This window comes from Centroberyx gerrardi, chromosome 23 (genome assembly GCF_048128805.1).
Source record: "Centroberyx gerrardi isolate f3 chromosome 23, fCenGer3.hap1.cur.20231027, whole genome shotgun sequence".
Taxonomy (NCBI): Eukaryota; Metazoa; Chordata; class Actinopteri; order Beryciformes; family Berycidae; genus Centroberyx; species Centroberyx gerrardi.
Window position 1 is genome coordinate 8421656 of NC_136019.1, and position 19849 is coordinate 8441504.

Consider the following 19849-nt stretch of genomic DNA (forward strand, 5'->3'; position numbering starts at 1 on the left):
TTACTTTCTTGTATTTTCATATCAAAAATCTCATTACTTTTACTTCCTGGAAAACTGAAAATCTTTAGTGGAGACTTCATCATGTCCCAGAAAGCATAAATAAAAATTCCAAACAATAAAACCATCACAGGTTTTTGAACAATCCTGCCCCTCCGCCCCTCCCATCAAATACATTGCTAACTGATATCCCATTGGTTTACACTTTTGAATGCCCCCTCCCCGTATTATGTCCCGCCCCAACATCCTGTTTCAACAGGAAATACATCACATTAAGGAAGCAAGACGAAGAAGAATGTGGTATCTACACCATGTCACACCTTCCCTCCCAAAGAGATGAACCCATTTAAAGGATAAGTTCGGCAAAAAGAGACAAATTTAACTTATCCTTTAAGTGCAGCCCATCACACTTGATTCGGTCAGGCGGTCAATAGCTATGATCTGAGCCCATCGATCCCACCGGCCCGCAGAGACATGGAGAATATAACTGTTCCGATTCTCATCAGCGTCACCGGGGTGCAGCGGACCGAGCACGCCCTCCGAGGCTCTGACGATACGACGGGATTGATCTGCTTCAGTCAGGCCAAGTGTGAGCAGCCAGTCCTAATGCACTGTCGATATAAACACACCAGGGATGAATGGGGAAAGAGCTGCTGGCTCTACATGGCAGAGTGGAAGTATCCATTTCTGCCACGCCTGCAGCTGCTCGTCTGCCTGCATATGTCAGAAGCTATTAGACTGACTCAGATGCTGCATATGTTATTGGATATGTTATATCAGGAAGTGGGTTTTTTGGGGGGGTTTTATTCAAGAAGTAGAAGAAAAGACAGTATTTGCGTGCCGATGAAGACTGTGACTGCTAAATAAAAACAGCTTATTCACTGGCTGTCCTTCCAGTTCTTGTTTTCAAGCTTTTTGCACCTCACATTGTCTTTCTTTTGTTTCTGAGTTGAGCTCCTCCAGCACCTAATTTGTTCTGATTTCTTCAACAAAAGTATGTCACTGGTAAAAGAGAGGTTGTTCTAAGATTGTATCTTACTTTCAAAAACTCTATGTTATAATCTATCAGTTATATTATTCTTTAAAACACAGTGACACTAAATATTGCAGTGCCATATGGGGAATGGCTGCACCATGCCTCTACATGGTTTGTTTACATTAAAGTCCTACAGAAGACAGGAAAAGAAGAAAGACATATTTTCCCATATAGCTACTGGAAGTCGACAATTATCTCAATATCTTTATTCTTGGATTAAACAATAATAGACAGCAAAATCTACATTTACAAAAAATAGATATCCAAACTAATCCTGTTGTAAACTCTATAAGAATGCTATACAAATATCACAGCACAACTATAAGTCCCACAGGAATAGTCTATTATATTTGTAGCGATATGAGAAAAAAAAATACATAAAGTACGATAAGGTCACTACATTATTGACGTGTGTAGTAATCTGCGCACTTGTGCGCACCAAAGCTGGTTACCTGGTTACCACATTCCCATGGTAACCATGGAACTCAACAAATCTGGAAAACGGAAAAGTGGGAAATCCCAAAATCTCTGGTAAATACTAAAATTCTAGACTAAATATTAGATTTTTTCTGCGCAAATGATGAACTTTTATACCAGAGTAAAGTGTAGAGTTATTACATCCGCACCTGATGTGCCAGCTATGCTTTTGAGCGCTGCGTAATTGCGGAAATATTAAAGCCGTTGTTAATTTTTAAGGTTCATTTGAACGTATTTGTGACTATGCACACTCACCATCCAAAAAAGGTTGTTCCGTTGTTTAAGCTACAAACAATAAATAAACAGTTGCAGTTCCTTGAATCCAAATTGCTTGTAGGCCTATAACGTTATAGGTCTACGTTTTATAATTTGGGGCTGAAGATTAGATTTGTTATGTCCCATGTCTGATCATTTTCATAGCCGAGCATTTATATCTCAGCTCTCATATCCCGCACTTTGTGTTTCCTTGCATCATCTTCCAGTAAAGTTTCCCAAACAGCTCCGCCAAATAGCGACAAGCTCCTAGCGGCCGCTGCTGGGGACCGAGAGCGGCTCGGCCTCAGTCTGCAGCGGGATGTGGCGCCGCTGGACCCGGACAGACAGGTACGGCATGGTGTGGGATTTTCTATTGATCCTCATAGGGAAACTGACCAGTTAGTTCCGCCTTCCATAAACTTGCTCAATGACACTCAAGGAAATGTAAAGTTCTCTTTACTCTTTGGATGTGCTGCCACATTTATTCATCTGGACGGTTTTCCCACCTTCTTGCTCAAGGACACTTCAGCAGGCTGGAGGGGCTTGAACTCCTGGAGGTCCTGTGGCTGAACAATATGAACCTCCTTTATTAACAATAAGACATTTGCCTACCTGAACAGTGGTGGGAAGAGTACTAGAAGTATTGTCACTTTGCTGGAATTTTACTTAAGTAGAAGTAAAAGTACTGGTGTAAAAAACTACTTTAGTAAAAGTAAAACGTAGCTCATTTAAAATGTAGTAAGAGTAAAAATAAGTAATGAGTAAAAGTTACTGAGTTACTTTTTTAGAAAAGAGAATGTTGTTTAGCTGTGTATGTGATTCTAACAGGATGAGAGGCCAGTGTTCAAACTAGATTCTTTTAATTGGAAAAACTGGAAATTACAAAATAAAGTGCATAAACAAAGTAAACCCAGATTACTTTTCCATTCTCTGCTGACTGGCTATGAATGGCTCCACAATTGTCCAGTTTCTGATACTTATGGAGAGCCACAAAAGAAGTAATAGGAGTAAATGTAATTAGTTACTTTCAACCTTGGTGAGGAATATGAACTAATGGACTAGTTTATGTTATATTATTTACTTTCTGAAGTGTGCTGCTCTGTGTGACACTAATTCACAACAGAAGACAATACTGAGCTGTGTGTGTGTGTGTGTGTGTGTGTGTATGTGTGTGTGTGTGTGTGTGTGTTGTCCAGGGTCTCACAGCGCTCCACGTGGCTTGCCTCCACGGCCAGCTGGCCTGTATAGAGCTGCTAGTGGACACCTGGCTGGTGGAGATCGACACCCGCGGGCCCCAGGGTCGCCGGCCCGTCCACATGCTCCTCTCCCCCCAGAGTTCACCCCGCTCCTCCGCCTGCCTCGCATACCTGCTGGAGCGCGGGGCTGACATCACCGTGTAGGGGCTCAATCTGGATTTTGTTTGTCCCTATGCTGTTTTCAGTTTAGTCGGCTTTATTTGTTTTAGGTTAGTCAGCTCAGTTTTTAACTTCATCTGTTGGATCCAGTTGCATTCAGCTGTCGCCCCTTCACACACACACACACACACACACTCACACACATCTCATATCGCTAAAGCACAGTTTAATGGAAATGGAAAGTGTAAATAATATACATTATACAGTACAATAGTGAGATCATGATTACAATGAGATGGTGGTGGAAGTTTGTAGCTGCTGCTGCTACGGGTAACGATGGTAATGATGATGATTATGATGCCAACAGCGATGGTGATGATGATGATGATGGCAACAATGATGATGATACAGAAGATAATGATACCACTGATGATGATGATGATGATGATGATGAAGCTGGAGTAAAGCGCTGTGTTTTCATGACCAGCACCACAGACGCAGGACAGACCCCGCTGCACCTGGCTGCCGCCGAGGGCCTGCTGGACTGCGTAGAGATCCTGGTGCAGGCCGGGGCGGACGTGTTCGCACGGGACTGCATGGGACACACAGCTCTGGACCTGGCCCGCATCTGGTGCCACAGGAAGGTAGCTAGGTGAGAGGCTAAATGCCAGTTGAAACCCTGTTGAAGTTCGTAGGACCATCAAACACACAGCGAGTTAGCCCTCGTAGCTCCATCTCAGCCTTCTCCCAAACTATTGACTACTGAATTTTCATTTGAGGTGAACTATTCCTTAAGGGAGTGCAAAATGTGTGTGGGTGTGTGTGAGTCACTGGACAGTTGTGGGTGTTTGTATGTGTAGTGGAAATTATATTATACCATTATATACCATTCTATTCATTATGTATTAAGCACAATCTCATTCCTCAGTTGAATGCTGTCTCTGCCTTCAGTAATTTTCCATTCTCCACCAGTTTGAGATAAACAAAGGTTCTGACCAGAGACGGCCTTGAGTGTCCGGTTGGAACTGGATTTTGTCTTTTGCACAGATGCACCCTAATCGTAAAATGTTTCAAGTATAAGAATGTGTCGGACTTCTCATGACTCAGCTGTTTCTACTACATGATTATAAAAAGGGTGGACAAAACACATTGGTTCGCTCTTTGTCTCACACACTCGTTGGGTGGGCATTGCGTCTTGCTCGCAAGCAATAAAGATAACAGAAGGACAACTTCTCATCTCCAAGTCTCTTTATTACAGAAAACTTCCACCACAGTATGCATGTGGGTTTGTGGGTGGGTGGGTATGAATGTGTGAGAGACAGTGCTTGTAATGCTGTAATGACTTTTCTCATTTACTGTATTTTCAACTTTAACAGATCTCTTTGTGTGTGTGTGTGTGTGTGTGTGTGTGTGTGTGTGCAGGTATCTGAAGAACTGCATGTGGCAGGCAGACAAGAAGAAAGAGATGGAGGGGAGGAAGCTAGTCCAGACTCTCTACCAGGATCTTGTGGATATGGCCAAACTGAATGATCACAAAAAACAGGTCAGTTAGGTAGATAATTAGTATGTTGTGGCAATCCAAAATGTCTAAAATCCAAAACATCATGCCAAAATAGTGTGATTGAGAAGAACGTACCTCAGGCAAAACAAAGATTTTCTCGAATTGATTATAGACACACAGGTGAGTGAAATGTTGCTTTATTATCTATAAAATGGATGCCTTATTGTGGAGAAGAGGTTAGTAGGAATAATCTTAAACTTGATAAGGTCACCATTAAGAACAAGTTCTTACCAGTGCAACATTAGCATAATTTAGTCAGTATTTCAGTTTCAGTTGTTACACAATAATGATATTTTCAATATTCTAACAAATATCAAAGAAACAACAACATATAAATACACGTGCAAAAAGACTATCCCACTCCCCCTCTGTCTGATTTCAGATGCTTATAGAGGAGAAGATGGCGGAGTGGGCGAACAAGAAAGGCCTGCCCGTCCTGCAGGACTTCTCCCCCAGAGTCCTGTTGAGCCAGTACCACACACAGTGCCTCTTATCACAGCAGGACAGCTCCAGTCCCAAGCAGGCCAAGGCCCAGCGTAAACCCCAGACAGGAGGTCCTCGAGCGGACTGGAACATCTCTGCCAACCCCACCAAGCCGCCCCCGGCCTCGGTCTCCAGGCTCCAGACAGTTCGGATGGGCGGCGAGCCAGAGAAACCCCCCAGAGAGCCGGACCTGAGGAACAGCGTCACACTGCGGAGGAGCAGCAGCGGGAAGCCTCAGTACATCACCAAGTGGGACGGCTCGCCCCGCGCCGCCCCCGACCTGCCGCTGGATGTCCTCCAGAAGGTGTTGTTCCCCAAAGCCTTCCCTTCCAGGATCGCCTCCCCCCGGCACTTCCAGCCGCAGAACGTCCTGGACCTGCCGCGCCTCGGACGCCCCCAGGGGCAGAGCTCCTCCCCCTGGACGGAGGTGGCCATGCACCTGGCCGAGGTCCTGGAGCCCGGACACTACTGAGGAGGCTGGACTGCTGCCGTTTGGTGCCTAACCAAACCCCGAAGTCCCACTCTGTACTGCACGAGCTTTGCCCAGATCTGAAATAAGTGGATACTCGGCCTAAGCATCTTAATAAAAGATTCATCTTGGTTACTGACAGGCAAGGTAGTGATTTTATCATTTTCACTGAGCCAAGATCCAGTGCTCTCATATCTTTATCAAGTGTTACAAGGAACAAAGCTTTAGAGATGGAAACAAAGACATTCATGGACTTAAAAGTCATATTTTTATATTCAACATAGTTTTTTTCAAATCAAATTAACAGAATGTTAACAAAATTAACATAGAAGAATTATAATTAATGGATTTTATTCCCATTTTGTCAAAACATTTGTTGTATGAATTATTTTTAGATGCCTTGTGGTATCCTTTGTTCTCTCATACATCAGCAGCAGTAACAGGCGTAAAAGCAGACTGGTAGCGTCGCTAGCTGAAGCACCCAGACGCCCCACATCTTCAAGTCAAAGTGACAAAATTTAAACGCCACACACTCCAGACGCTGCGCCTCCAAAAGGGGGTAAACAGAGGGGTGACCAAAAGGTGAGAACACCTCGGTGAACTGGGTCACCTGTCACAGATGTAGCCCTGCACTTCCACTGATCCCCCCCAGGGAACTGACTCAGTGTCCAGGTGAGAGCCTGTCAACAGCATGGGTGTGTGCGTATGACTGCGAGCTGTGGCCTGTCAGCTATAGGTGTGTGTGTGTGTGTGTGTGTGTGTGTGTGTGTGTTGAGGAGCCTCAGTTTTGTCTTGTCCTTTACTTCATGAAGCACTTCACACCCCAGTGGGGGTGAAAGTGCACACTACCCTCAACCTGGTGCGCCTCCTGTGACCGAGCCACATGGGACTTGGAGATAGCTGCAGTAAACAATAATGCCGTGTAGCTACACAAAACCTGGCACACACACACACACACACACACATTGTTGACAGTAATGGGAGTTGGGCGTGTGACAGCCGGTTGGCATATCCAGTGTTGGGCAAATATTGTTTTTAACATTGACAGGGTCAGTTAGCCAGATTGAATTCAAATTGAAAACACCACAGATTGGTGGCTCTATCCAAATTCTGTACTTTGCTTTTATTTCCTGGAACACCAACCAGGCAAAAAGAGCCATTTGAGCCGCTATTTCAACAAAAATTATTTTATTGTACAGCTGTGTGCATACCAGCCAACAATGAATTCCACTCGGTAATCAGTAAAAAGAATTTCAGACACCATGTAACTGCCTCTTTAATAGTTTTTTCATCAAACCACTTCAGCAGCTTTTGTCTCCCAACACCATAACCTTACAAGAGTCATTGCACAGGTTCTGTCTTTATAAGTTTTGTTCTCATTGTTTAGTGTCTTTGATGTCAGTTTTATTCACCAATCAATGTACAAAAATCACTTCTTCATCATTGAGACTTATTAAAAACAGTCCAGGAAAGATGAGCAGATTGCAAACTATGGCGCTGGTGATTAATGAACGTGTAGACGCAGACAAAAAAAAAAATCTCACATAAGCCCTTTGTGGCCACATACAGTAAATGATCCAGAGTGGGAGATCCCTTCTAGCTCATTTCAATTTAAGGGTTTGTTTCAATTTATAAACGTACTCCCTCCCAAGTGCCTTTGTTAATCCCGTTCATAGATGTGAGGCAAAGGTTTGTAGGGCACTTACACCGTAATGTTCACGTCACACCTTCGCTATCCGGACAGTGGCGTCTTCATGGATCAGAAGTCGATTCCCCAATATTATCTGCACAACAGACTCTGCCCAGACTCGCTTGAGGTAGTCTTGTCAATGCATCTGTGGCAACCGGAGGCTCACCACAGCGGCATTTCTAAGTTTGTCCTCCAGCTCTTGCAGCCACTCGCACCACTTTACCAGCCAAACTGGCTTTTGGAATAGAAATCAGCCCTGGATGGTTTCCTGCTCAAGTGGCAGACAAAAGCCACAATTTAGCAGAATCCCTTCTAGGATCGCCTCCCACCAAAATCCACAGGCTGGACATTAAGATTCAGCCAGAAAGTACCTCTACCCTGTCTTACTTAACCCCTTATCTGAAGTCAACTGAAGACACACACACACAGTGTCAGAAATCAACTTTTTGGTTTACCTACCAAGGCCTGGTAAAGTAAAAATAATATTACCTGCCAAGAATAATTTTTAACCGGCCAAAAATGAATATGCGTTCTTCATAGGAATGTGTCACCCTACCAGTTTTCACAGCCATTTTGTGTACAGAAGGTTCTGTGTGAAACATTCAATACAGAGACAAGAGCAGATGTATTCAGCTCAAAAAGTTACCGGCCAGTGTCGAGGGTGACCCTCAACGTTTTATCCACCAAAGGCAATTTCTACTGGCATCTGGCGCTTGGCGGCTGTTAATTTCAGACTCTGCACACACACACTTCAATACCAAAGCTTATAAAACAGAGGAGTCCGACGCTGGCAATAAGAAAGCACTGCGCTACAGGCAAGACCCCAGAACGGTCTCTAGTAGATGTTGTTGGCAGTCAATACAGAGAGACAGACAGACAGACAAAGACAGACGAACGTGTCCTGTGTAAACTCGTCGGCTCGTCCTGCAGGAAGCTCTGTTCATTGGTCCGTCCCCTTGATGTGCTCCTCTTCTTCTTCTTCTCCCTTCAGCCACTTAGTTCCATCCAGAATGTAACTCCTCAAGTCCTTTTCTAGCTCCCCTGCTCTTCGATGCCCTCCTCCCTCCTCCCCCTCCCCACACTTTGCACCCCAAGTCCGGCTCTGCTCCCCCCCCCCTCAGTACATTTTCTGTCGGCTGGGCAGCACTGCCTCCTTGAGGAAAGAGAATACGAGGAGGATCCCAGACCGCTTCCCCCTCTTGCCCTTGGTGAAGTAATTAGACACCACGTCATCTGGAATAAAGACAAGGAAGACGCTGGTTATTCATTATCCATCATGTAATTTAACCTCAACATAGTGAAGTAGGCGTCTGACAAAAATAAACCTCCCAACTCTTGACTGATTTTTTCTTCACAAAAAAGCTTCTTTAAAGGATTACACCCATATCATCTCTTATCTGACTTTAGCTTAGTACTTTGGAGTTATGGACTGAAGGAAAATTTTGGTAGCCGCTTCACCTCTGTGTCTTATACTTAGTGTGCTACTGTGAATATTGTCGCTGTCGGATATCTCCAAAACGTGAACTTTTCAGAAACTAAAAAAAAAACAGCCATGTTTTTTGCTTGATGACAATGCATTTTTGACATTATCAAATGAGTTTTTAAAGGGTTTTATAAGCCCAAAAGGTCAGAGACTTTTCTCAGCCCATAGAAGAGCTTGTAATCCTTAAACTGAAGGGAAAACATGAAAATCAACAATATTTTGCAAGATAACTGGTACGTCACTAAGCTACAACCACTGGCATGCTTCCAATAAATACTGGCCACTCAGATTAAATTGGTACCAACGCTCCTGTCACACAACCCTCAGCTGAAGAGAAATTTGTGTGTTTCTCTCCAAGAGGAGCTCACCTCCTTGCTGCATGGTGGACGGAAGCACATTTTCCCCCGCTGAGAGTGACACGAAGAAGGAGAAGGGGATTATCCACAGGCAGATGGTGAAGTATGCCAGCACCTTCACACCAGAGAGGGACACAGGCAGGATGGTTAGACAAGGTTAGACGAGTTTTGGTACAAGAGTGACTCTATCTTTTTTCCTTTCATAGAAAGTGCTATGTATGACTGACTGCTCCAACTCCAGGCCGAACTTAACATCATAAATATGAGATGAAGCTTACTTCTGAGAAGGGATAATACTCTTCTGCAAAGTACTGGAAGGCCATGTAGTGGTTCACCACCACCAACACTGCAGAGCGGAGAGCGAGGGGAAAGGAAACAGAGGTGGAGAGAAAGAAAGACGTTATTTCCTCTACATCTCATTGACACATAATGTGCATGGACTCAGCTTAATCAAATTACTTGTAATTCCACATAGGCTTCTTCTTCCAACTCAAGGGAAGTTGTCTTTTAAGTTGAAAGTGGATACCACAGCGAATCCTTGCTTTATGCTCCAGCAACTATTTTTTTTAAATTGATGCTGACTGGAGTCAAGTATGGAACATCTTCTGTGCCACAACCCAATAATAAACTATCACATCTAATGATAAAAACTCGAAGGAACCACAACAAATAATGAATGCTCACATCATCAAATAACTAATATTCACATCAAATAATGAAAAGTCAAATATCTAGTAACGAATACACATGTCAAATAATGAAAAGCCAGCCATCAAATAATGAATACACATGTCAAATAAGGCTAGTTTGGAACAGAAAGCCGAAGCTGAAGCCTGTATCCATGATGCTCACCACAGGAGAGGATGAAGTTGGGTGAGCTCAGCAGTATGTAGGGGAACGTCTGCAGGAGGCCAAAGTACACCAGGTTGGTGAAGAGGCCAACTCCCACCATCAACACCGGGAAGCCTTCAAAAAGGTACAGCCCTGCCAGCACACCTGTCGAGAACTGGACACATTCACACAAAATATACACCGAGGGTTATTCTGCAGCTTAGCCACCACAAACGATTCAGTATTGATCAAAAGTTTATAGTATCTTTAATCTCATTCTCCGCTGTCGAGAACTGTGGACAAAGATAATGAGATTAACCAAATTCTGTGACTTTTCCATGTCTATCCCATCACATATCCATATCCACTGACTTTTAAAAGCAAGCGCATAAGGAAACTAATACTGATCTATAGCCACCTACTCACCAGTATCATGTACTTTATTATTCGGCTGGTGGCGACTGTGTATTCTTCTATTAGTTCTGCCAAGTAGTACAGGCCGGCAGCTGGGTGAAGAGAAAGACAAGCTGATGAACAACCAAACAGCAAAAAATAACAATAAAGCAAAGAACCAGAATGCTTTATAATCATGAAATTAACACAAGCCACCAGACAAATGCTGAAAATGTTTCACTGTGGCTGGTAAATGTATTCACGCTACCTGCCACTTTGACGGATAACCAAATATTTGGAGGCTCAAAAATCAATTTGACTTGTTAATTTCGAGAGAGCAGCAGGTAAATTTTAAAATCGTTTATTCCCTGGATACGCAAAGCAACACAGATCATATAATGTCAGTTCCATCAAATAAGTAAATACAGCATTACAAAAAACACACAACACGCAACACAGACAAGACCCACAGTTACCAAGCCCATGTGGAAGAAGGCCTAAAGGTGCCCCCCTCCCAAAAAAGAGGCTGCGTTGAGCAACGGGTCAAACTAGTCAAAACATGTATGCCAGGGGCAGAGGAAGGTGACAGCTTGCAGTGCAGAGGCTCATGGGAGAGTCTGTGCTTTGTCACGCAAAGGCAACCTGCACTTTCCAAAAGACCAGAGTAGTAAGAAACTGAAAGAGAGAGAGAGAGAGAAGAGGGGGGGAAGACTGCCTTGCACTTTTGAACCCCATGCTCGACTGCTAGCGGTAATAAACCCTGTAACACATAATGACAGGCACCAAGCAGACTGACACTCGCCCTAAACTTTCAGCGTTGGACAGCTTGCCACACAGGAAAAAAAAATGAAAATGAAATTGTGACATTTTATTGAAAGTAGTGCTGCTGGGTTGATCAAATGAGTGCCAAATTCACCAGTGGACCCTAACGATTCAGGAAAGGCCTTCTGTCATCTTCTGTAGGGTATTTATGTTTGACGATAAGCAAGGCAGCAGACAACTGGCAGATTTTAGTTTACAGTGACATACTCTTCGTGCAAAAAGAGAAATAGTATCTATACATTTTTCCATTTCTACAATTAATACCTTTTCTAGACCTCAGTTTCAGACTGGGCTTTATCATTTTGTTCAATGTGATGTCTGCTGACAGTGGCTGGACATTTTGACTGTCAGCTACACTATATTATTCTATAGCTGGAGATTATTCTTCACAACAAATGTCAGCTGTATGTGAAAAGTAGCCTACTGTAAGTGAAGTCACATTTGGGTCTACAACTACATTGCCTGTTTTTATACGTGTAACAGGATCTATGAACAGAACAACTTTGTGTGCAATTCCCAAACTTTTCAAGAGCTGGAAATGAGCAAATTCATCTTCCAGACTTTCCAGATCCCTTTAGGAACCTGTCTGGAGAAATGACAGCAAGTATCGCTGCTATTGTCGGAATCTGACAGCGACTTTGACAGCTACCACACCTGTGAGCTGCACAGGATACGTGGCCAGGTAACTGACAACGTGGACAAATTCTTTGCCAAGCTTTACTTGCCTGTTTGAACACACCATTAACTTAGTGAACAAGCGGAATGTGTGGTTGACACGGCACACCTCGCTCTGGTGGCGCATGTTAGGTAACTAGCTTGTGAACTAACGTTACAACATTATCTAATGTATACAAACGAAAATGTCACTGCTAGCTAGTTCACATTAGCTTGCAAGCTAACATCTTGGTTAAAGACTACCGCTGGGCGCTAGATTAGCTGCGTAGCTCACTGCCTGTTAGCTAACTATATGGCCAAAGTACTCGCTGATGCATCGATTTGTACAACGCCACATCATGATATTATCGATAAGACAGGAAGGGTGAAGAGAGCAATGAATGCTATTTATATTCATCAGGTCAAACGCTCGTTTGATGGTTTGGGGAAAATATTTAAAGAAAACAACAACGGTACGGCCAAACATTTTAGTTGTATATCCCACGTTTATTTGATTGTCTCCAACCTACAAATATGTATAAACTCGTTTATAAGTAAATAAAAATGAAGTTGCTGTCTTCGCTGCCGTAACTTCCTGTAGCTGTTATCCCAACCGGTAACGTTAGAGAACCAGTTAGCCAGCCATCAGCTTTTTGATTAACTTACTTATTTTGATAGATCAGACTACCGTTTGTGAAGACATTTTATTACCTATACCGTAATACTTTGATCGATGCTTACACACCCGCTGCTTTGTAAAATGAATAACGGCCCATTAAATGGTGCAAGTTCAGTTGCTGACTTGGTCGGCTAGCATTAGCAAGCAACCGTTAGCTAGCACTTGCAGGGACTCCCCATACACTTACCGATTGCTAGAGTGACGAAGGATATCTGAATCACCAACGACAACCAACTCAGTAAATAAATAAACCACATCTCGCTGCATGTGAAACAACACACATAAATATGAAAATATTATATAAAAAATGACTATTAGCTGCTAACTGAGCTAATGGTCAAAGTTCCTCCCCCTGTCGTTCCTTCAGATGCTGAGGAGAGCAGGACAAGAGCCTCCGTCTCAAGGAAGGAAACTCTTGTTTTGGTTATATCGCCGCCTCTGGCCGGAGGAGAACTGCAGGGTTTTGTTGATGAAATGCAAAGAAGATAAGTGTAAGATGCAGACATAAGACAACACTCCACTGATTTCTGAAATCCACAGGAGCGTTTCATTTTACATGAATAATATTGTCAATCTGTTGCACTAGCAATGTCTAGTCTAGTCTTGTCTTGCTTATTTATATAGCCCTTTCACAAGCATGTCTCAAAGGGCTTTACATAGCATATACAGTTCATGTCATATACTGTACATCATATAGACATAGTACATATATATACACATCATATACATCCTATACTACGTCATATACATACTTCATATACATCATTAACTACGACATGTAGCCTACATATTATACATGATATACCATCATATACCATGCTACACACAAACACACTCATGCCTATGGGCAATTTTAGGGTCTTCAATTCACAATTCACAGTCAGCAATGGAATATTATCAAAATAAAAAAGTGTGTTTCAGTAGTTGTGCCTGTAGTAAAGGCATAGTGTGCTGCAATACCAGATCCTCTTTCTGTTTATATCAGTGGATCCGCCGTTGCAGAGTTAGTATCAGTTTCAGAACCTCTCTCTCTCTCTCTCATACACACACACACACACACACACATGCATACGCACATACACGCACAGTGGCTTTCATGTGCATGGACTCAATAACAAGGAAAGGGCGTAGCCTACATTATTTCAAAAGCTAACACCTTTGAGATTCTGGAGGGAAACAATGAAAAATGTATGCTGGAGAGTGAAAAGGCAGACCTTCTAGTAAAAAGAGCTAAATAAAGTAAATATATAATGCGAAACAGTGTGAAGACACTAAAATGGTGTCAGAGTCAGAAGTGAGAGTAATCCCATCCCCTCTTCAAATGCTTTTAACAAAGGGAGATAGAAAGTATGGTGTGTGTGTGTGTGTGTATTCATTCATGTGTGCATGTGTGTATGCATGCATGCACGCATAAATATATATATGTGTGTGGAGGTGTGAAAACAAAAGGCGACCTCCTGCATTTAAAGATACTTTCAGGAGGGAGATAGATCACCTGAGGCTCTTAACTCAACGACACCTCAGGCCTCTGGGTGGAGGAGCATTAATGTGTTTAAATGGCATCGAGCTATAAAGGAGAAAAACACCTAGGGAGAGGGTGAGAAAGAGAGAGAGAGAGAGAGCCTAAGTGTTTTTTTAATGCTATTTCCCATCTATTTCTCGTAGCAGAAATGCATAGTCCTGCAACTTGCTGAGACCTACACACCCAAGTTTGAAGCACCTAAAAAACAGACTGGGGTTAAATGGCATTTGAAAATATTCCTTTGCTTTTACTTTACCCTGCTTGGTGTACCAGCTGGGATTTGCTGCTTTTTCGTGAACTTACATGACACTGTATGAATTGTCCCGATCCAGCAAACCCCTCCCATCTGGCACTCCAAGCAGGCTAAAAGAAACATTAACAAGTATTTGCTTATAGGCTACTACTACTACTACCCAGTTCTGATTATGTCTTTATCTTATCTCTTTCTCTCTCTCTTCAATAGAGACCAAGGTCACCAATGATTTCTTGCAAGAAATCACTGAAGCACTTAATGAATGTATTCATTTGCTATATATGCTAATTAAGATTTAATTGGTTCCTTTGAAATCAAAGCAACAACTATATTCAGCAATTCACCGATAATTCATGAACTTGTGACAGTTGGGGTTTACTCAACAAAGTCATCTTTAATACATCAGTATATGAAAACAGCTATTACAGTATGACCACGCTGTTTCTAAATGATGTTTAGAAATGATTTTCCTTCCTCCTATTGCTCTCAGTTCTCCTGGCTGATGATCAGTGTCGACGCTCTGATGCGAGAATCCCTCTTCTCCCTGTTCTGCTTCAGCCTGCGGAGCACAGGGGCGCCGTCGCAGTCGCCCGCCCAGGGAAGAGAGCCTGCTGCTGGGGCACAGGGTTGACCCGGCTGGGGGTCTGACCAGGAGATCACCACACCATCAGGTTAGGGATGAATCACAAGAACAAGTTTTGTCAGTATTGGCACAGATACTCTCTGCACATCTGAAGTGGGCGAGTCTGAGAGTGATCTGCTGCTACACTTTTCACACTTCTATCAATGTCTTTCCCAAATAATAGATATAGTATCAAACTTTATTTGCATCACACTTTTCAAAAGCAAAGTGTCACAGTGCTTCACTGTCAGAAAAATAATTTCACAATAATTAAACAGTAAACTAAAGAACTACAAAACGAATGCAAATGAGCAGAAAATAACAATTAAAAATGTTCAAAAATTATAAAAATAAAGATCTGAGTGAGATCTGTGGGAAATAAGAGATGGTGAAGTCAGAGTGATCTGCTGGTAGACTTTTCACACTTGTATCAAAAATTGTCCCTCATAATAGTAATGCTATTAAACTTTATTAGCATAGCACTTTTCAAAAGCAAAGTATCGCAGAGCTTCATTGTCAGAAAATAATTTAAAACACTAAAACCAGTAAGCGCTACAAATGAATGCAAAAGCATATTAAAAAACAAAAAATGTTTAAAATAATAACAATAAAAGACAAAGAGACACCACATCCCATAGGACGGCGTACCGTGTGTTTGGGTGGAGGAGGGCCGGTCCTGGCCTTCTCCCATGGCTCTCCTCCTCCTCTGCAGCACCAGCAGCAGCTCCGCCTCCCCGACGTTTCGGCTGATTCTCCTCCTGGACGGCGTCCTCCGGTGGCTCTGACGACATTTCACCGTGTCCTGGTGTGTCGGATGGTTAGACACACGTCAAAGTTGCATCACCAAAACACAGTGGGTTAAGACAGTTATAGTCATTTGCCACTAAAGTTAATACACTGACTGGTTAAAATGTCTAGTTTAAGGTTATAATAGGCACCATTTTGAGGCAATGTAACCCTAACCCGAAGGACAGTAGTTTGTAAATGGGACAAAATTATTATGGATAACCTGGTAAGCTATAAGAAACACATATGTTTTGTTTTTTTTAGTTATTAGGTGTTTAAATGCAGTTTCATTTAAGTTAAAGAAACAAAAATGTTATTAAAATATTTTGGGTTATAGTTGATGAAGTTGCCCATCTTCATTGCTTCTGAAAAGTGCTTATATAACATTTTTCTAAAAGCAGAGTTTACAAAGTGCTTTTCAGGAAGGTATAAAAATAAGAAAAGTAAAATACATAAACAGGAGCTGAAAATAGGAAACACAAACAAGAGAAAATAGGTTAAAAGAAGAATAAATAAATACATAAAATAGAAAACATGAGAATCAGCACAAGATTATAAGTAGGTCTTGGTAACAGGAATTCCCACAAGACCAACAGCCACCAATATAAACATGAACACTTATAAACATGGGTAAACTTTATTTAGTGACTTTACCCTTCTCCACACGAATGACTTCTTGTGACTTTGTGAGTTCAAGTACAGTTCATTGCCTCTGTGTGTCTATTTCATTTCCCCGTCCCTTATTTCCTGTCACTCTCCACTGTAAACAAAGCATAAACACCATGACCCCCAATTCATTTTAAAGTTATTACCAGCATTCCTTTCAACTCCAGAATAGCTGATTTTCTGTTTTCGTTCCTCTGCTCCTGCAAGAATATCAGATGTTTGTCTCCAATTAGCAACTGGAACTGTATTTTATAATGAGAAACAGCAACTGAAAAGGTTACTGACCTTCCAGGAGCTTTCCTCCTCCTGTGAACCCGCCTGAGGAAGAGAAGTCAGGTGTTAATGTTGTGAGAGTTTCTTATTCACTGCTTTGGATTTAAATGTTTTTGGATTTCAGTTTTAGGTTGCTCTGGATAGGAACATCAGCTACATGCCGAAAATTTAAATACAATTCTAGACACTATAAGCAAATGAGGAAAAAAGTGAACTGTATGTCCACCTGCGTTCTGCTGGTGGCCTTCAGGACGATGCCTTTCCTTATTCTCTCCATCATCTCGTCCACCGCTCTGGCCTTTATGTCCACCAACGGCACCGGCTCTGAGAGATTGGAAATAAATTTAAAAAATATATAAATTGTTGTCTTTAAAGTGGTAACCCATGAGATTCTTGTTTGGGGGATGTAGCTGACATCTTTGTTGCTAAGCGCTCACTGCTGTGCTGTTTCTGCCCTGCGCATCCCACAGATCGCCTGTCAATCAAACAGTGTGGGCGGGACTGTGACGTCTTTTTCCTTGGATTTTCTGTTGATGCAGTTTGAGTTTCTGTAGGTGGCGCTCTTTTCTTTGTCTGTTCAGCCGTGGTGGCTATCACTGCTCATGCTAACTACCCAGTTCTTCTTCTGTTTGATCCAAACAAACCGGAAACGGGTGCCAGAGGAAAGACCTACCAGACACCATGTTCAGACTTTAAACTGACTGAAAGAACAACATCATATTGTACAACCTATTCTTTTCAAATACAGGACCTAAAATACGACCTAAAATGAGATCCAAGTGTCTGTGTAGATATATGTCATGTAGATGATGTAGAACAAAACCACCAGACAATATCATATTGTTTCGCACATTGGTTCCCAAGATGAGACTAAATTTCTCAAACCGGGATTCAAGGCTGAAAAAGTTCAAGAACCCCTGTTTAATAAGCTTTGTCTGACATTACATCAGGAGTCATTAAGTTCAGGGTTTAAATTAGGTTTTGTGCTTCCTAATCTGTGATTTAAATGATGTAATCTGATGATATAATAGCAATCGAATGTAAGTACTCAGAGTGAGACTCTTGCCCACTCACTGTTTTGATCAGCTTTGCTGGCTCCGTCTTTCCTCCTGTTCCTCATGACGTCAAGTGGACTAGAGAGAGAGAGAGAGAGAGAGAGAGAGAGAGAGAGAGAGAGAGAGAGAGAGACAGGGATAACAGGGGTCAAATCATATTCTTCACTGAAATCAAACTGACTGGTGAAAAGATGTCTACTTTACAAGGTGACATTACATTTACAGTAATAGAAACAGGCAATAATTAGATTCTACATCTAAACAACTGTTCATCCCTGGCGAAATATTGAAGAGTCTTTGATTGACACTTTATGAGTTAGTCATGTTTACCCCCAAAAATGTTATTCTTGTCAGGGTGGAAAAGCCTGTGAAACAGCATTTAGACTGACATGTGACACTAAAACTCTCCACTGAAACCCAAACTCCCCGTTGAAATTCTCTATAGGCGGGTTTGACAGCTCCTTAAGGCCAACCTTTTCAATGGTAGGAGAAGCTCTGGTTTGAATGGGACATACTTGATGACAGTGGTGGGAGGTGGAGGAGGAGGAGGAGGAGGAGGTGGAGGTGGTGGAGGAGGAGGAGGAGGAGGGATGGAGTTCTCCTCCTCTGGTTGGTCAGTTTTCTCCTTTTTTTGCAGTGTATCCTGTAGCTGTTCCACTGCAAAGAAGAGGAAAACTTAAACTTTAGTGTTAAGCTTCAGAAACTAAGAGAGAATCAGTGTTATCCAAATGAGAACAAAAGACATTCATAATTTCACTTGCACCCATCCTAAATGTAAACGATATTAGGAAACACCGGTTCGCTGAAATTGAAATCCAGGTGAAAGCTACAGTGCCTTAGTGATTTCATGTACAGTATTAAATCCACTTTAGACATGATGGGGAAGACACAAGTGAAAGAAGGATTTTCCAGCCTTGAGACAGCTGAGACATAACGGGGAACTAGAATCGAATCCGGACACAGCACAGGATTTCGCAAAAAGGAATGCGTACATTTGAGTCATTTGTAAATAATTCTTAGAGGTTTTTGTGCGTTCATGTGCATGGTGGGAAAACCCGACATCTGTGACTTCCAAGTCGGCTACTAAACAGCGTTGCGTTCATGTGCTATTTTGCTGGAAAATAAAACCTGGTAGACATAGACATTTTTTCGCCTTGTTGAGAAGGTTAAAGGTTTCGCCATTGCGTCATAACTCGAAAACTTAAGTAGCAAAATTTTCTCAGAGTTTCCGACTTAATCATCCAACTTTGGAGGGTGTTCACGTGGAATTTCCATGTTGGAAAGTCGTTTTTCCGATATGTATCCAATAGCACATGAATGCATAATTTGTTTTACCCTTATTGGACGACCAGATGAGGGAGTTTACTGCATAGGACAATACAACAAGTGCGTGAATGTTTAGACAATCACAGGAAAGTATTTGAGTATCAATTTAGATGCTTTTCTGTGATTCCCAGTTTAGCTGAAACTATCTGATCATCCCGATAGACCCCACCCATCTGATATTCTATGCTGTCTACCTTCTTCCTGGAGCTGTTTGACGCCGTTTTGAGCCTCCGACAGTTGAGCTTCCAAGGCCTTCCTCTCCTCCTCACTCCTCTCCAGCTCTCCTCTCAGTTTCTGCAGCTCAGAGAGGATGCTGCTCTCTTCCACAGCGCTCTCACTCTGTTTTACCTGAACAGAGAGAGATGAGGGAAATGGAGGGGGGCAAGATGGAGGATATAAATAGAGCGAGAGAGGATAGCATTATGTTCTCTCTGTCGCAACTTTTACCTCTCGCTCTTTCTGTTTCAGTCTCTTACGCTCTCATAACACTCACTTCTCTCTCTCACGCTCTCTTAGTCTCTCTCTCCCCACCCACACACACATACACACACACACACACCTGGTCCTGGTAATAGCGCTGTATATCACACAGGGCCGTGCTGATGCTGGCCACTTGTTCCAGAGCCTGCTGCAGCTGCAGGCCGGTCTCTGTGCTCTGCAGCAGGATCACGCTCTGTCTGTGAGCCTCCTTCTGCTGCACCAACATCTGACAACACAACATCCAGATCAGATAGATTTACCTTCACATTTTGACAACTTGCCGGCTTGTCCTAAAATGGAAAAAAAAAATACACCAAATAAAAGT

General features: G+C 42.5%; 3 protein-coding genes across 3 annotated transcripts in view; 1 reads left to right on the top strand and 2 right to left on the bottom strand.

Annotated features, from left to right (window-relative positions):
- The first annotated feature begins 471 nt into the window (after positions 1–471).
- Positions 472–5904, top strand: ankrd53 (ankyrin repeat domain 53). The gene is made up of 6 exons (XM_071918057.2): positions 472–719; positions 1993–2113; positions 2962–3161; positions 3608–3772; positions 4543–4663; positions 5064–5904. Exons 1-6 carry the CDS (start codon positions 472–474, stop codon positions 5634–5636), a joined length of 1428 nt encoding a protein of 475 aa, XP_071774158.2. The 3' UTR covers positions 5637–5904.
- A 2496-nt stretch (positions 5905–8400) lies between these two features.
- Positions 8401–12897, bottom strand: tex261 (testis expressed 261). The gene is made up of 6 exons (XM_071918064.2): positions 12729–12897; positions 10420–10499; positions 10015–10168; positions 9441–9508; positions 9175–9277; positions 8401–8556 (listed from the first exon to the last, which is right to left on the bottom strand). The coding sequence occupies exons 1-6, from the start codon at positions 12796–12798 to the stop codon at positions 8441–8443; spliced, it is 591 nt and encodes a 196-aa protein (XP_071774165.1). The 5' UTR covers positions 12799–12897; the 3' UTR covers positions 8401–8440.
- Positions 12898–14697: 1800 nt separating this feature from the next.
- shtn2 (shootin 2) overlaps positions 14698–19849 on the bottom strand; it is an 11785-nt gene continuing 6633 nt past the window's right edge. Inside the window, exons 9-17 of the mRNA XM_071918065.2 lie at positions 19604–19750; positions 19239–19392; positions 18234–18375; positions 17738–17796; positions 16890–16987; positions 16676–16708; positions 16537–16590; positions 15587–15740; positions 14698–14960 (exon numbers count right to left, since the gene is read on the bottom strand). Coding sequence (XP_071774166.2) covers positions 14803–14960; positions 15587–15740; positions 16537–16590; positions 16676–16708; positions 16890–16987; positions 17738–17796; positions 18234–18375; positions 19239–19392; positions 19604–19750 — 999 coding nt within the window. The 3' untranslated portion in view covers positions 14698–14802. The remainder of the gene's footprint in view (positions 14961–15586; positions 15741–16536; positions 16591–16675; positions 16709–16889; positions 16988–17737; positions 17797–18233; positions 18376–19238; positions 19393–19603; positions 19751–19849) is intronic.

Coding starts and splice junctions, on each gene's coding strand:
- ankrd53 (XM_071918057.2), top strand. CDS start 472: ATGGAGAATATAACTGTTCCGATTCTCATCAGCGTCACCGGGGTGCAG. Junction 2,114..2,961: donor CGCTGGACCCGGACAGACAG/GTACGGCATGGT, acceptor TGTGTTGTCCAG/GGTCTCACAGCGCTCCACGT. Junction 3,162..3,607: donor CGCGGGGCTGACATCACCGT/GTAGGGGCTCAA, acceptor TTTCATGACCAG/CACCACAGACGCAGGACAGA.
- tex261 (XM_071918064.2), bottom strand. CDS start 12,798: ATGTGGTTTATTTATTTACTGAGTTGGTTGTCGTTGGTGATTCAGATA. Junction 10,500..12,728: donor CTTCGTCACTCTAGCAATCG/GTAAGTGTATGG, acceptor CTCTTCACCCAG/CTGCCGGCCTGTACTACTTG. Junction 9,509..10,014: donor CAACTTCATCCTCTCCTGTG/GTGAGCATCATG, acceptor TCCGCTCTGCAG/TGTTGGTGGTGGTGAACCAC.